This window comes from Synchiropus splendidus, chromosome 4 (assembly GCF_027744825.2).
Source record: "Synchiropus splendidus isolate RoL2022-P1 chromosome 4, RoL_Sspl_1.0, whole genome shotgun sequence".
In the NCBI taxonomy this organism is placed as follows: domain Eukaryota; kingdom Metazoa; phylum Chordata; class Actinopteri; order Syngnathiformes; family Callionymidae; genus Synchiropus; species Synchiropus splendidus.
This window is the reverse complement of record NC_071337.1, coordinates 28,963,879-28,981,833: the sequence shown is the minus strand read 5'-3', so window position 1 is coordinate 28,981,833 and position 17,955 is coordinate 28,963,879. Positions and strand designations below refer to the sequence as shown.

Here is a 17,955-nt window from a genome sequence, read left to right as displayed (position 1 = left end):
AAAATATTAGGTAGTTCTCTTTTAAAGCCATGTTGCAGTGTGCAACTTTTGCAATAAACCTTTACAAAGGGTCATGGGGAATTGGTCCACACTATCACAACTGTATAAAAAGTCATGTGCTAAAGTGGTTTTACATTAGGATGAAAGTGTGGATCAATACTGTGTGTTCCCTTTTCATCCATGTGCAGTAATTTAACATGTTTGGCTGCAACAGTTGAAATGCAGGAGTCACAGTCTTAATTCACAATTCGTATTCCTGATTTGAATGTTCACATACACAAACCACTCTTTAAAAGAAAAGTAAAATTATTGGAGGTTGCCATTTGAACAAGAGAGATATATAGAGAGGTATAGAGAGTAAAGAATAGCGAAGCAGGACCAAATATATAGCATAGTGGTGGGAAATATGTTTAACTGTGTGGGTTTTTTTTTTGGTCTGTTCAGTGTTTTCTGGCTATTCAGGTGAGGCCACTGTTGGTAGCTAAAGCTTTAGGAGGAATTGTTTTCGAGAGGGTCTTCATGATACCCTGCTGACCCATTTGGTCTGATCCAACTGATGACTCAACACTCTTCCCTGACAAATCAATATCCAAAAACGCTGCGTCATCATTTGTTTGGTGGACGGATGCATAGTGTGTGGCCCCTTTCCGCTATTGCTCACCAGGTCCAGATCTTGTTGCTTATCCCTGAGCTTGTCAGTAGAGAGTAAATACGGTTAAATCCGAAACAGCATTTGCAGAGGTTTTTGAGGATTGAAGGAAACTGGACTGACTCAGCACTGTTCAATCTAAGCTGCAATGCAAGTGTTTATAGGGAAAAACAGTCAGAGCAAAACCTTTTTGGATGAAACATTGCAATAATAGTAGAATGCTCCAACAGATCATGTCCCAGGCTTGGAAGCCCCTGGTGGGGAAGCACCAGATAGCAGCATATGGCCCGAGCGTTTCCAGCTGTTTTTGTCAACATGAAGGGCTTCTTTGTCTGTCAAGCAGGACTCCGCCTTTTAAGGTAGACAGTTGGGGAGGACTGTGATGTACGGCGTGCTCCGCTGTCCCGCTGTCTGCCTCCCACCCCCCCACTCACCATACTGCAACTCATCTGCACTATCATTCCAATAACACATGGAGACTGATTTTATCTGCTATTTTAATCAGATATTTTTTGCGGAAAACATTCAGTCATTAAAGTGACATCAAAAAAAGAAAATAAATAATGAGTAAAAACCAAACTTGTGTAAAGGGAGACGATTGTAAATGTTTAAAATATCAACACTCTTTGCAGTCCTCAGGTTCTCAGGTGCTTCCACATAAGCTTCTGTGCATGACCTGGAAATCAGATCAGTAGCCAGGACTAAGACCATGGTTTTTACAAACCAATTGTGCGGCTTTGAAATCGGTGACTGTGCATCGGGTCCTCATTAGCAGTTTTGTGGGAGCTAATGATGATAAATGTTTTTTGGTTGGGACACAGGGAGGAGAGCGGCACAGGAGTCTGTACCATTATTGATGGAGGTTTGTCTTCCTGTCACAGCCCGGCTATGTGAAGCTCTCCAAGCCAGTGGCCCTCTGGACCCAACAAGATGTTTGCAAGTGGCTGAAGAAACACTGCCCCAACCAGCATCAGATCTACAGCGACTCCTTCAAGCAGCACGACATCACAGGTGCTCACTTTTCAACAGTGCATTTGACTTCTTAACAGCCTGATTCACCAAACTCCATGTCGTAAAAACACACACTGCTAAACATATTATTTATGCATCTTCATCACGTGACTTGCTCCTGCTATTTTCACCCAGCTGCTTCTTCCACTCAGCCTCCTCCATCGTCTCTGTGATCACAAACAATAGTCAACATGTCAATCATTTTCCCTAACAAGGCTCTTCAAGGTCACCATGGCATGTCGCAACACACCCACCCTCATCGTAGCAGCCGCCTAATTGTTCCGCGCTCTCAGTGCGGCTGATCAAATGAATGTTTGTCTGTCACGTCCAGGGCCGTGGCGACTTGCAGACTGGCCGGCAGGATAGATCTCTCGCCATCATAATCACTCTCGCACCTAAATTACCCCGAGGTGCATTTTGTTGTGCTCATGTTGAGGGGTCGGAGATTTAGCACGCCCCGTGAAATGCTCTGAAACTGTGACTCTTTCTGGTTTGTTGCGAGAGGCACCAGACAGATGTGCGGAGGAATGGCACAGTTCATTGCACACTTGATGGACCTCTAATACATTTTTCATTTAACTCCACTTGGCAAGTGAAAACAGCCATTTAAGTTATCTAGTGAGTCACTGTTATGACTTTGCTTAGTTGCTCTATTTCCATCAAATATTGAAGGGGGTAATGGAGAGGACAGTTTCATGTGCAGGCTTGGTTAGCATGCAGCAGAATGACAATAACATGGGCTATAAAACAAATCAATGCCTACCCACACACCATTTCCTCCTGTGGCTCTTTTCAGCAAGCAAGAGTCAAGTCTAACATAAGCCTGCAAAGCATGTGCAGTATGTGTAGGAACTTCAAGGTTGTTCTGGTAGAAACTTTGGATCACAACATGGAACTTCATTAGATTTCAAATGAACACACTATACACTGTTGTTTCAAATGGTTCAAGGCGAAAAATCTTTTTTTTTTCTCGGGTTGGCATTGAGATATATCGTTTTGGAGTCTCATCTGAGACATTGAAGTAGATTTTTTCCCAACTATTGAAATACGTGACATGATTCTTTGTAGTTTAAGTCAAGAGTATTACCATCATCAATTCATCTCTATGCTTTTTTCATTTATGCGTTGCATTTCCATCATTGCGTATGAGTCAGTCATGAATTGCATGGCGTGAAAAAGCACCCCCACTGCTTATGCTAGAGATACCATAATACACTGCGACAGTATAACCCGGCACGTAACGCAGTAGCGTGCCAAGATGGGGCGCACGCTCTGGGAGTCATTCACTGTTTTGAGTCAGACCCCTTTTGAGTACATCTGATGTAAGTGGAAGGACATGGTTGTAAAAAACTTGTAGAAGTTAACATAGTGCATTCCACTTAGTTCCCTTCCCAGTTCAGCCCTCAGTTACTGTACACTGGATTGACTACATTATGTCTGAGTCTGAAATGCCTGGTTTGAATGGCCTTTCAAGCACTTATGTAGATATGCTGAAAAGGTTCAGTCATTAAAGCATCATAAGAAGCCCTAAAATAAAAAAATAAAAAAAACAGTATTAGATACATCAATCTCATTTTGAGAATTAGTATTTCATGAAAGCCCATGAAAGTGCATCTGGTTTGACTGGCCACCGTTGACAGTCCTTTTTTATGAGGAAACTACACCGTAATATGACTCAACTCAATACCCTTAATACCCTTTAATGGGAATAACGCCTTTTCAATGCTAATATATTGTCAGTTTGGACAGAGAGTTGAGACATTTCCATAAAATGTCAATGAAATTTGACCATTGAAAAGGTTAATAATTTCAGGATTCATTTACATGAATTAAGGAAAGACATTTAATTCAGAGAAAATCTGCCGTCATTTTTTTCACTCATTTAGAATTGCGCTCTTACGGACATTCCTTTCACCAAGGTTCGTGGCTATCATCGGGACTGGTATATGTGGTCTGCAGTCTTTTGCTGGAAGGTCCCCCTCAAAAAAAAAGAAAGAACAAGCAAACCAAAGAGTCTGTTTGAAACTCTGATCAGAGTATCGTGAGTCATTGCTGTGTCTGACACAGACTCGGAGGTAAGTTGGATGGAAGAAACCCTCATGTATGGGGGGTGAAAGTACATTTGGCGAAATCAATTTGGCAGAGTACAAATAGAAGACATGCTCAAATATTTATTTTTAATCTTCAAATGTATTTGGTCCTTTTTTTTTTGCAAAATTCCATGGCACAAACTCTTGTTCCGCCCATATTAGATAACACAAATCTTAAATATCAACACTCTTTGCAACCCCCTGTGGCTTCCACAGATATTGACCGTCATAACTACTGTACAAAGAGGCTTCGGTGTGAACTCATATGGCAAAAGCTCATCCGAAAAATAGCCATTACTTATAGTTCCAATTTTGCCCTCAACATAGGCCACATTTCTGGCCTCTTTTATGACTGAATTTGACGTATCTGGCTTGAATAGTCTTTCATGCAGTTACCTGCATCTACCTTGAGTTTTGTTCAATGCTTATTTTCGCCCCATTGAAGCCCCTTTGTGTGAGAATATATCTGTTTATTAATAACTAACTGCGATTACAAAAAAAAAAGTGTTCATATCACAGCCCACTAGGTGGCGCTCTGCTCAATAGTCTTTGGCCCTGGACCAGTCGCACAAAACCTGGTGTACTTTCCGATCTTAAGTTTTACTCCCTGGGTGTGGAATGTATTGATTTACCTTTTCTCCTGCCAGAAAACACCAAAGTCCTCGCAGCTCAAGTCCTAACTGGGACACACAGGATATTCTATCCCTCTGAAAGACCCAAGTGAGGTCTTGATAAATCTGTTATTACCGTTTTTAATGTGAGCAAACAGGTTTAGTTTAATAAATCAGCCCCATAATGTTGTGTTTCATTTGCTGTACTGCTTTTTTACTGAACCAAATTTCACTGGTGGTTATTGATGAGCGGCGCAGACGGAGCCACAGGAGAGCGGCATATGCAGATAAATTACCAAAGTGCTACGATGTGTTAACTCAAACAAGACTTTTTTTTCCCCAAAATAGAGCACCTTTCAGAATGATTAGAAAATATGGTCTGTAGCAGAGAAGACAGGGAAGCTTTAATGTTCATGAGAGCGAGTAGACCTAATGAGGAAGTGGCTAACTCAAACACCAGCAAGGACGAGAAATTAGAACATTTGAGGGAGGAGAGATGACAGACTTAATGGAATACTAGGCCCATGGGCGCGGGCTAAAACCAGGAGATCAAAGATGAATTGATCCCATTTCAATGTGTGTTACTGGTGATGAGGGAAAGGTGCGTCCAGCAAGTGTGAAGGGACCAGAGACTGAGACTCACAGCTGAACCTACACTTCATCATTGATCAGTATCCCAGGATTCTGAATATATACACAACCAATTTTTCCAATGTTTTCACTGAAAATCATGCCCTTTAATGTCTCATTGCTCTCAGACGTGAAAGCATAGTACAAATAAGCAATTGGAGTCAAAAAAGAAATGATGGAATCAATTTATAGACCAAAATGTACTCTAAACTGTTGACTCATAAAAGCAGCCACCTTTGGCAGATATAACAGCTGAACACACGAGGCATTCTTTCTACAATAGAAGTCCAATATTCTTCAGAAGGTTCTTCCCATGTCTGTTGCAGAAGTTCCCATAAATGTGTGGCACTTGTGGGTTGCTTTGCTTTCACTCCTCTGTCCATTTCATCCTAAACCAGCTCAATGGGGTTTAAGTCTGGCGACTGCTGGCCACTCCGTGTTTTCAAGGTACCAGCTTTTTTCGCAAGATAGTTCTGGCATCGCTTGGACTTATGTTTTGGGTCATTATCTTGCTGTAAGATGAACCTCTGACCAACTAGACGCATGCCAGAGGGTATTGCATGGCGCTGCAGGATGCTGTGGCTGCCGTTTTGGTTCAGGGTGCCTCTCACTCTGAACAAGTCACCAACCCTGGATCCAGCAAAACAACCCCAGACCATCACACTTCCTCCTCCATGTTTGACAGTTGAAGCCACACACTGTGGAAGCATCCTTTCACCTACTCTACGCCGTACAAACATCCTGCGTGATGAACCCAAGATTTGACTGGACGAGTTGCAGCAAGAAAATCATTGCTAAGAGGTCAGAATAAGACAAAGAGAAACACTGCCATTGGACAACTGAAGACTGGAAAGAGGTACTGTGGACTGATGAATCAAAATGTAAAATCTTGGGTTCATCACGCAGGATGTTTGTACGGCGTAGAGTAGGTAGAGTAGGTGAAACTAATTCTCTTTATTCTCCGCAGGAGCGTTCCATGTCGATCGGATCTGTAAATGAATGAAACATTCCCTTATTAGCGTTTTGGTGATTAAAGCATTAGCTCTGAGCTCGCTCATTATGACTCAACTTTACGACCTGTGGTTGTTATTGAGGTGTAATTATTTTTCCAGGATCAAACCTGTGAGGGAGACGATAATGAATACTCATGCTTATATGAACGCCACACGCGCAATTAGGAGATAATGATATGCAGGAAGTCTCTGAGTTTGTCCTCCGATCAAGCCTTCGTTAACAGCAGCCAATTAAAACACGGCTCATCGGGCAATTTGCAGCCCAGTCAGTCAGAAATATTATGCAGATAATTTTTACTCAATTACTCTGAATAAGGAAAAGCAAAGGACTACCAGAACATTTCAGAGGAAAGCAATCGCATGTAGACAAAGAGAGCGAGCGGATGCTCAGGCGCACATATTCCCGGAGGTGTAAATACGTCTTGTGTATGTATGAAACGAGGCAGCTGTCTCTGGTGAATGATGCGGGAGCCCATTAAAATATGACCATGTAGCTGAGCTTCTTATTTGTGACTAGTCTTCCATTAAAATTCTGTTGTTTTTATGACGGAAGCGCAGTTGAACAATATTATTTTAGTGTTCAGCTGGCTTCATGCATCTCTCAGAACTCGCACTGCTGCAACCCGGGACACACACAATATCCAATTTAATGGGGCAAACTGTTCTGTTCTGTAGCTAGATTTGACTTTGTTCTGATCAAAGTCGCCACAAGTTTGCTGTCGTTTGGCATCTGATCTCACGTCACTCATAGGATGCGAGTAAAACACAAAACAAAAAACAAGGAGAGAACCTTGGTTCCTAATTTAACTTAAGCAAACACACTTCCAACAATGATATTTAGTAGCTATTACAGAAGCGCTGAATCAGAGTTGATTTTAACAGATCGCTCCTCGCATCTGCTCTTTTCAAACAATGTGTTTGTTCGTCGGCCGATTCAATAACACTGGCTCACTATCAAATGCTGTGACTGGGGCACAGCTGTTCGCTGACTATCAGGAGGAGAGTACACATGAACTCTCTGCATTGACACTGACGGAGAAAAGTTTTCGGACACCCTTAAATTTTGACACAATAACGAAATCGGTGCAGCGTTTCTGTCAAGGGTGCATGCAGGAAACCGGTTTTGCTACACATGGCTATCAAGTCCATATGGGTTCAGTCTCATGTTATTGTGTTTGGTAAGCAATCGCTGACCCACTAAACAGAAAGGTACTGTCCCACTATTGAAATTGCTGAAGGCCAAATGTATCCATGCGCCTCCCAGTGGATGAAGGAGACATTGCAGCTCAGGCTGTTTAGGGGCATTCCCTGCTGACTACTCATCGCGAAGGGCCTCTGTGGCCCTGCAGGGGTCCATCAAAGGAGTGGTCATGAACCAGTCGGTGACCTTTCACAGACCTGTCACGGAGCCACCATGGAAAGCTGGGAACTTTTGAACCGCTGGAATGGTCACCAAAAAATGGTGTGTCCATAATCTAAAGTGTAGCCAAATATTATACAAAAGTCATTCTTTCTGTATCACCTGGAGACAGCAACATGACGACGTGACACTCATACGCACCAGATGCCGGCATGGTCAGTGAAGACTAGAAGGAGACGGGAAAGAGTAGCAAGAAAGCTGTCCCATCAGGATGTGCTCTGGTTTCCTCTTGGAGGGCTGGACAGGTGAGGCTGGGCCAAGGAAGGCCTTTGCCATCCCTTCGCTCGAGCCCCGGGGAGGTGGAGGCAATGCTTTATACAGTAGATTGGACATGCAACACATGCCTGGGCTTATACTTCCTGGTGTTTTTGTGCCACAAAGCACCTTTTCAACTGACACAGGTCATCACTTCTAATCATCACTGCAATTTGTTCCTCCCTTCATAAAGTAAGAAATCAATACATGTCCTCTATTGCAAATGATCATTTATAAAGGAGGTCTCTGCGCCCAGGCCCGACAATGGACCAGCAGTGAGGGAAACGCATTTCCCTGCGCATCTGAGCTTCATGTTCACAGAATGACTTCAATATGCAGCGGCTGCCTCAGAGCTCAGCGCTCAAAAAATCAATGATTCTCATCCTCCTTTCTGCCCCCCTCCCTCCCCCACCACCCCTGACAGAGACCACCTTTCATTTGACTTAAACACCCTGCTGTCATTAAAAATGCATTAGAGCTTCTTAAAGTTGTAATTAGACATTAGCGGCTACTAAACTGTAATTACACTGGCCGATTGAGAATATTGGCAAAATAAATGGCCTAAACTCACCATTTCCTATACCTGGTCGGTTCAATTACCACTCATCATGTGCTGAGCAGGGAACTCGGGGGAAAGATTTTCTACAGTCATAATGACGTCACAATATTATCACACCGACGATTGAAGTAAATCAATGACAAGAACTCGCTTGAACTGTCGGCCCCAAGTAATTCAGCAGCAACTTGTCTGATAAAAGGAAACATTCTTTAGTCAAACAGGAAAGCAAGAAAACAAAACACTGGTGGATGAATTCATCAGGTCTTTCTGTAAATAAGAAATGTTCTGTAATATCACTGTTTTTATAAAGCCTGACCTCTGGTCTGCTTCCTGTCACCCGAATTTATCAGGTTTATTCAGCGTCAACACACGCATGTTGGGTTTCAATTTTTATATTAAGAAGATGTGCCATTAAATATATGTTAAATATTTATGGATTTCAAGACTTCTTTTCACGGCATCTCCCTTCAGGGGTCGCCACAACAAGTCCTCCACCTTCCCGGGTCATCCTCTTCATGTCCTCAGCCAATAGCCAACGCTGTCTCGCCTATCACATGTACACAAACTCTCTGGCCTCTCTAGCTTTGTCTCCAGACTAACTCAGCTAGAACAGTTTTGGCAAAGAGAACCGTGCTTCTTTCTCTTTGAGAGACCCCACCATGAAGATGTAATGCGTTTTTCTGACCAAAAGTCCAAAGGTGTCTAGGTAGCATCTTAAAATATGCCTGAGGCATGTCAACTATACATTGTCAAAACCAGCTCTGTGAATGGTCATACGGCGTCCATGTCCTGTCTTTTGCAGTCAATATTTTATTAACGTCTAATATCGAAAAGGCAGTATTGTTTTCTTGTGAGATTGAGGCTTCTGTGGCCTCAGCATGGGTAGAGGGGAGATTCAAGCAAGTCGACAATAGTGCTTCTAGCTTGGGTAGCTTGGCATAACCATGTTACAACTGTAACTGTAACAATAAACTCAGTTACAGTGACATCTCATGATGCTCTGCAACCCAGTCGACCAATGACAGCTTGATCACCACAGTTTGGATGGATACGGGCAAACAAGCTCAATGCCGCCAAGACTGAGCCTCAGTCCTTGAAATGACAGGTGTTTTATTGACATTAAGGCGCTCAAATGTTGCTTTAGCCACTTCTCCACTGTTCTCCAGTTTGACTCAACAGTCTGTATCTGCTGCCGCACAAAGCTCCGGTCTCAGCGGAGAAGTTGCTAGGGCAACTTTTTTTTTTCAGTAAGATGCTATTGATAGTCATACATGAGGAGCAATGTCATCACTCCTAACAGCATGGTGTCACCATGACAAAACAAAACACTTATTGGCATTTCCCTGGAAATTCACACGACTTGTTGTGATGCTGCATAGACGCCAACCAGCCACGATGGCGGTCACTGGGCCATACTTTTCCATCAAGGGAAATGACAACTGAACTGTAATTTGCAACATGTGCAGCTACGACTTTGACAAGACTATTGGCCTCCCTCATCACCACACCAAATTTGAGCACTACCAAGAGGCTAGCCAAGCGAAAGCTAACCAGACCGAACCTCAGGTGAAACCAATGCTAATGGAGTTTGTTGTTGTAGACGAGCGGAGGAGTGCTATCAGTAGCTAACCTTTACCCCATATTCTCATTCCCGGGACATATAGTTGATGAAAAGAGGAGCGGTCTGTCAGATTGTAATGCAACATTACACTATTACGCTGTATCATTTACATTACATTTAATTTGTTGTTACTACTTGTGGTGCACTGACAATAAAGGCTATTCCATTACCCTTCACCTGCTCAATTTGTACGTACTGCTGACCCACAGGAGTCTCACGGCGGGTATAAAATCTGTTCCAGAATTTCCAAGGTGGATGAATGAAATCCGATTTTAACTGGAAACCAAAAGCAGCAGGCAGAACAACTCCTCCGCTCAGAGGAAATGAAAAAAAGTCAGAGCATGAAAATCTATATTTTTCTTTGTGTTTGATCAAAAGCTACTAGCCTGCTCCACATATTGGCTGCTGTCACTAAGCTGGTAGCTGTTGGATCAGATCATGTGTATTGATGCCTTTGGATAGTGATAACGATAGAATACAATAGAATTGATCACTGCTAACAAATAATGTTCAGTATAGAGGTTGAGTACTCATCAGTGTTTACCTCCGCTAGCAAAATAACTTTGAATTAAATGAATTGAGGCTACGGGAACTGCAGCTACACCTTCCTCCACGGTGACCCACTCCACAGTTTCCAGCGTCCAGGTTTAGCTCCTAAATCTCTCTTCCTCCTTTACCGTTATTACCTCCACATCAGCTCCATATGGCGTAAAGCTCTCTGCTGCCCCACGTTCTGCAGCCATTGCCCTCATAGCGTGTCGTACCACATCACACGCCCCAACTGCTTGATACGATAGCATGACGCACCGACAGAATTTTAATGAGGGAACATATCCTGATGGACTGTTCTCATTCTTATCATGATATCGACAAGCACATGTGGCAATCAGAAGTCTCTCTCAAGCCAAAAAACAAACACCTGTTTTTTTTTTTGGCCATTTTCTATTGTGCCAAAACATTGACCTCAGCAGCTGCTGAGACAATCATTTGTGGAAGGACACACAGATGGACACACATCTGCGCTGTGTGAGAATAAAAGCACATCTGATCACAAATACATGAGACTTTCGTCTTGGCTTCCTCTGCATTCGTCTGGCTAACATGGTTACAGGTGGATTTAATTGACTTTACCCAGATCAGAGTTTGCTTTAGTCTAAAACCTGCTCAACATTTCTTACATCTTACCAATCCAAGTGTGCTAATGTATTATAAGCTTCCATTCATCAAAGAAGCGGTCGGCTGCACGAGGCTCTAGCTGTGGATTAATCTCCCCGCAACACTGGCGCTCACACAGCAGTGGTTAATCTGATTCCCAGCTTGTATGTACGCACGTCAAATGGTCCGGTGTGAATGTGAGGCCAGTGTTTGGTGTGCGTGCACATTAAAAATATATCAGCGCTCATCCATTTTTCAGTACAGTGGAGGGCATCAGAATTAAAACAGGATTCAAACAAGGAAGTGCAAGTACGCCACGTCTTCAACCTGCAGGGTAATGTTCTGCCTTTGGAAGTTGGATTTCATCGTAAATCAGATCAACTCTGCTCTGTCCCGCACAGCTGACGTACTCCTCCGCTGCATACAGGAACTAGTTCCTGAGCAACATTTGTATTCAAGAAGAAAACATCATGAATTGGAACACTAAGCCCTTTATTTCATAGGTCATAAAGTCAATACGTGTTTTTTATGTCTCAAGATTCTCTTGATTTTAACCCATTATGAACCGTTTCAAACATATTCGAAATACTGATCCAGTTATAAATAGCCTGCCAGCCCCACTGTCTTCAGGAAACAACAGCAGTGTTTTTGAAAATGAGATGTGACTTCCTGACCGATCCTGCCAGTACCACCCACTTGTCTTGTGATGAAGCATGTGTACTGTATTATCCTGTGATCTAAAATGATTTTCATTTTTGTAGACCAGGCCAAAGGAAATGGGAAACCACAACTGGTGAAAGTATTGGCATGATAGGAAGAAGCACCGGTTAAACAAAACATTTAATAATAGTCATTCCTTATTATCGTGTCAGTCTCAATATTTTTTATTTTATTTTTTGTTCGGGGGTTGTACACAATAGCAATGTTCAGAATATTCTTTAAATGTGATGTTAGCCAAGCAAATATTTCAATAGGTGTTATCTCTGTGGCTATAAGGTTTGTTACAGTATTGGCTTGGTCGCTTGGTGTTGCTTGGTTGAACTCAGCCAGTCTTCATAAGTGGTTTTTGTCAAGGAGTCAGGGAGCTTCATGTATAATGCACTTCTCTGTGTGCAAATGATGGAACCAAATACTGGTTGTTCTCTGGCATATCATGTCAGTCCGGTCAAATCCAAGCCACCTACTTGCCAGTAATATTGTCCCGCATCTTATACAGAGGCTGAAACTACAGCCATGTTTCTTGCGTGTGGCCTTGTTGTAGCTTCAGAGATTTATTGGCGTAGTAGACTACATTTCATCACATGCTGTGCTGCTCCCTGATGGCTTGTGGGCCACAAAGTTGGTGAGTCCTTCTGTTCGTGGGTCCATATTAGAGTTCCATTGACTTGTTTGTCATTTTTTAATTCTTCTTGAGATGATATAAGTACTTCTTTTTGTTTGTTTCCTGGACACAAGGTCTGCTCAGAGAAGAGAGAGGAACCGCTGAGCATCTGAATGATCAAAATATATGGGATCTGGGAGCTGAATAAATTCTGTGCTGCACCTGTAATAATCCTTATTTCTGATAGAGATAGTGATGATCAACTGTAGCGTCTCTTAATTTACTGTAACTTAAAATGTATCATTCATTCTTTATCGTCTGCAGAGGGAGAAAGGAGAATCTGTTGTTGTGCTGTGTGGGAGGAGCTCATGGAGTTTATATATGGTCACTTGACACAAGTGCCCCATTTAAGCAGGAGGAAGGCAGAATGTGTTGAGGCCAAATGCCGGGGGCCAAATGAGTATGAGCCATGCTTGTAAGTCATGGAACATCCAGCAATACTAGTAAACTATGGTAATTCTACTCGCATATTTCTGACTTCTTCTGCCACTGAAGGAAGTAGAGGACGTTGACGGTGGTAGAGATGCCAGCTTCAACTGGTATTGGCTGAGTTTGTGGTGGTGGAGTGAAAGCTGGACTGGACCCCAGCTATCTGAGTATACTCTCAGATTTTTGTGGCTGAGTCTGCTGTGCCTTTGTTGAAATGCTGAAATGTGAGACACCAGCGCTGTACGGCGACATTAATACACTCAAATATTGTGATACTTGACTGTGCACTGTAGGGATGGACGATATGCACAAAAAAAGTTATCACGATAAATGTAATTTCGGCAATAACGATAAGTACATACATGTACACACTACAGTCTCTCTTGAAACTGTTGATGATGAAACTTATAAGTGGAGTTTGTCTCCAGCATCATTCTTTGTTTATGTTTAAATATAATAGTTAACTAAGTGTGGAGATGAGAAATTCAATGTGTCACGTCTCTGGTAGAAGCCGCCAGTGTCTGACAGACGGTTCTGACAGTTTTATTCAGGGGTTAAATTGGGGCGTCTGTCTGCTGTATCTCATGTCTCTTAACAGTTGACTTTAACTACGGACCAGTCTGGACATATTTCCTAGATGCTATTGAAGAAATATTTGAAATAATGTGAATAAATGGTCATTTAGTCATAGTCTATTCTCCAAATCATTACAGAAACTGTCAGTCTTTTCTCACAATAGAATTTGTTGATGGTCCCTAACTGATGCCGGGTTGTAGCATTAGCGCTGCCTGTGAGACCAAATGTGTTCGCGATCAGGGACGCAGAACCCTAGTTACCCGAGTGTGCAGTGAATTGTCATCGTGGAGATTGTGTGCATGATAAGTTATCGCCCATCCCTACTACACTGTATCAATATTTTTAGTCCAGTACATTGGTATCGATTAAATGTTTTAGAGTTCGTGACACTTCTGACCATTGGTCAAGCCCAGTTTGGAATATCAGCCAAAATAATGGCTGAGTCTGAAGGGACCATCATCTGTGGCGTCATTACAGTCGTATGCCCTACAATAAACCTGAGAATGAAATGCAACAAATGTGCGATACATAGACAACTTGGGCGTTATTTGTTGTAGTGCTTTTCATTTTTCTTGTTCACAAATATTACAATATATCTTGCTATATAGATTGCAATATATCATATTGCTACCCCTATATCGGGGTATGACTCGTAGAGTTAGAGTCCTACCAATTCACAGTAATATACACTCATGATAATGCACTCTCTTGCTGAATTTTTATGAGGCAGTATAAAACTGCACCCCTCAAAAGAGTTATCACCGACTGGGAGCGACAGCATGTTGGTACCAACTGCTGAGATCCTGCTGTCTGTCTTTCCTTTGCAAGCTTATCTTACTCTTCAGCACTCCACCTGTCCGCATTAATACTCTGTGTGAAGACTTGGTTGTCAAGGTTGTCAATTAAACATTTATGCTTCGAGAATCATGGCTACAAGGTTTTTGTTAAAGTCAAGGTCCTGAGAGCGAAAGCCTCAGTGGTAATTATCTTTATGGTTCTAGCACGGATAGAGTGAAAAGTCGCTTTCAGGCACCATGTACTTACATGCCCTTATTCGAAAAGGTCTAGTGCACTGCATCCTTCAACAGACTCGATGTCACATTTTCTTGTTGGATATGTGAGGAAAAAAATGTATGGCTTTAATCATACACCCAAATGAAATGTCACTCAGTTACCCTTTACCGACACATGACAACCGCGATATTTAAAGACATTTTGACATTTATCATCCACGCTTACACCGCGAAGTGGAACTAGGTTCAAATTAAGTCAAGTCTTATTATTCAGTTTTTTCACCGCTCTGAAAATAATAATCACAGCAATAATTCGATTTGTTGCCGTAACTGCAGCTGTCGAGAGACGGACAGGTCTTAATTCGTATTTGTTAAAATAATGAGAAATATGTCCAGTGTGTCACAGCATTTTAATTAAAAATGCTGTGACACACTGGACACACTTCCTGCTTCCAGCTTCCACAACTGGCTGACTGCTTGCCGCTACAGTCATTGTTGTAATCGTCTATTAACCTTAATCTACTTGGACCATGGAAGGTACCAGTTTCTTCAACCTTCAGTAATTATTATCATCAAGTCATTTTGAAGTCTTCATCCTCAAATTGAGGCTTAACCTTGTGGGGTCCAGACAAATGTCCCCACAATTTCATACGGTCCTCACAAGGACGGTGTTTTGTCACGAATTGGTCCCCGCAAAGTAGGGAAACCAATTCACAGATACAAGCGAGCAAATAAAACTGACTGACAGTAACACACAATATAGGACCTCACACAGTCACAAGTTTACACTCTTCCCCTTCTCATGTAATAATGGTGGCTACTGTCGTTTCCATGTAGATGCGGAAACCTTGTGACCGCAACAATCTGTTGCAGCTTGTTCTTTCGTTGTCAAGGCAAGAGCAGTTCTGGAGAGTACTATGGGAAAACCTGAGCAAAAGCCCATGAGAGGCTGTTGTTGAATGCTGAATAGATTGTTTTCATGGTGGTTTCCGAGGGTCTTGATGATTCATGCAGGGAGTTCAAGATGGTCTTCAGCTCTGGTGGTGTCAGCTCAGGTGTTCAGCAGGGGGATGATTGTATGCTGAGACTTGGTATGGCTTCACTTATGCTATCTTTGTGCTTTTTCTTTGACTACACAATGCTGACTTCCCAGCCTTTATGACTGTGTTCCCCTGCGTCTCTGTAATGGGAACTTTCATTGCCACGATGCATTGAGCCATCTTAAGTTTGTCTTAACTATGTTTGGCATTTAATGCCCATGTGGCTGCAGAGGCGAATAGTGGCTTCCATCTAAATGTACTCAGCCATCACAACTGCTCCCTGCTGTGCCGTTTCCGTGGTTAAGTGGTGACATGGGGCTGTGCGTTCCCTAACGAACTGCAATGGATTGCCCCAGCTGGCTTAGACGCATGGAATGTATCTGTGGAAGAAGTAAAGCGAAGTTCATAAATAGGCTTCAAGACAGGTTTGTGTTGAGGATTCAGGCCGAGCTGGTGATGCAAAGAGTCATGGATCCGATCCATCCAGCTGACTTCAATTGAGACGCTCAATGATTCCTGAGACGTCGTCGAACATAACTCCCAGTCATCACGTTTAATTGTCGTCCTATCTGTTGAACAAAGAACAAAAATAAGGCTTACGAATCACACCCTGCATTCATTGTGTTTTCTAAAAGGGCGGAGCATTTTCAAAGAAACTGATGCAGGAATTAGGGATATTCAAAGGTATGCTGTTCTACATGAGCGTTTGCAGTGACGGAATGTTGAATCCCTTGTGGAGTATTTACAATATCTCACTCTTTAAGAAACTTCCTTTAGCTACTTCTGAGGCCAGCCAAGAGACATTGCGTCTATAATGTCCTGGATCTGCCCCGGGGCATCCTACTGGTTAGCTATTCCTGCTGTGCCTCAGCAGGATGGCATCCTAAAAAGATGACCTCAACTGGCGTCTCAATATAGAGGCATACCAGTTCTAGGTTGGCTCTCACCTAGTTGAGGATTTTCTCCAAACTGAGACAATGGTTCTCATTTGGAAAGAGTGGTCCAGGTTGGAGGAGTGACCCTTCCCAGGTGGAGGCATCTTGTGGTCTAGTTCTCAAATGAAGGAAGGATGGAGCCTGTGATCTGATTTATGCAGCCTTTTCAGTCATGGTGAAGAAACTCATGACCATGAAAGTGGGGTAGTGTCCAAAAAGTAAATACATGAATGAAATGGTATGCAACTAGAGTATGCTCACTTAAATAATACTAGGGCTCCAATGTTTAGTTGATGTGCGTCGATGTGTCATGTTGTTCTTTGTATGAACACACATTGCATCCAGAACTAGTAATTCAGAAACAGTGACAAATTATCAGATTCTCTCGGATCATGAAGATATATTCATTTCTGTTGCTCTAAGTGGTTCCTGACTGAGGCCTGACTCCAACTCACTGGCATTGTTGCGCACCCCCAGCTCTGCCTCACCACCCCCGGCAGAACACAGCAGTCACAGAGGACTTTGAGCAGCGACAGGGTGTAGTGTTCAAAAGTTTCAGTGCTTTCTTTTGTTTGCAAAGCTTGCGATTCTATAGGATGAGTAAACTCCTTTGGCTCGCCTCCTTAGTGACGGTACTGGTCACCATGACTAAAAGGCACAGCCATATAATTTGCTTAACATAGCAATTGTCACGTTATTAAATGCAGAATGGATGGAGCGCCATCCCGTGGTTTACCCTAACCCCGACCTCTGTCAGTGTTGACATGTTGCGCCGCCAATGCGTCAACATGCAATGCTGAAGGCTGCCTTAGTCATCAATATAGGACACAAAAGGCAACTTTCTGAGCGTCAATATATGACGCCATGGGAGTGTGGATGGGTTTCAACCGCCTCTCTTCTTCTCAGCGGCAGTAGTGCTAACTAAATTTAACAATTTGTGGTTTTAGCACATTTCTCTCTTGTTTTATGCTACCTGTTACATGTTTCCTGACCTTTTTTTTAGGCCGGGCTCTGATGAGATTAACAGACAGGAAGCTGGAACGGATGGGCATCATGCAGGAAGGCCAGCGGCAGCACATCCTCCAGCAGGTCCTGCAGCTACGTGTCCGGGAGGAAGTCCGAACGCTCCAGCTCCTCACACAAGGTTACTCCTCCGTCTCTTAAGTACTTGAAAGACATGCACTCACTCACGCTGAACAATTTAAGTACAACAGCTGTCAGGCTGTAGTGAACATGGAGGATTCTATACCCTTGAAACATTGAAGGTGTCTTCCCAACACAACGTTGTCTGTCTGATGCAGATTAGTGACAAGATGGCCACATTCTGCTCAATATTAAATCATTTACTGTGCTGCGTTTATGAACATGCCATCTGTGGCTCTGGCACTGGCTGCATGTTTTAATGCCTGCAGGATGTGATGAATCAAAACCGGTTATGCAACCACAAGTCTGCGATGCCTTCTGATGGAAAATGATCACTGACTTAATTGGTGAACACACGGCTGCAAATGACATGACCAAGGACTTCACTTGGTCACATGACTGCTAAAGTCAAATGCCATCATAG

General features: G+C 42.8%; 1 protein-coding gene across 1 annotated transcript in view; it reads left to right on the top strand.

Moving 5' to 3' along the window:
* Positions 1 to 17,955, top strand: part of samd12 (sterile alpha motif domain containing 12) — a 94,036-nt gene that overhangs the window by 19,596 nt on the left and 56,485 nt on the right. Inside the window, exons 3-4 of the mRNA XM_053861834.1 lie at positions 1,531 to 1,660; positions 17,392 to 17,532. Of these exons, the coding sequence (XP_053717809.1) occupies positions 1,531 to 1,660; positions 17,392 to 17,532 (271 nt within the window). The remainder of the gene's footprint in view (positions 1 to 1,530; positions 1,661 to 17,391; positions 17,533 to 17,955) is intronic.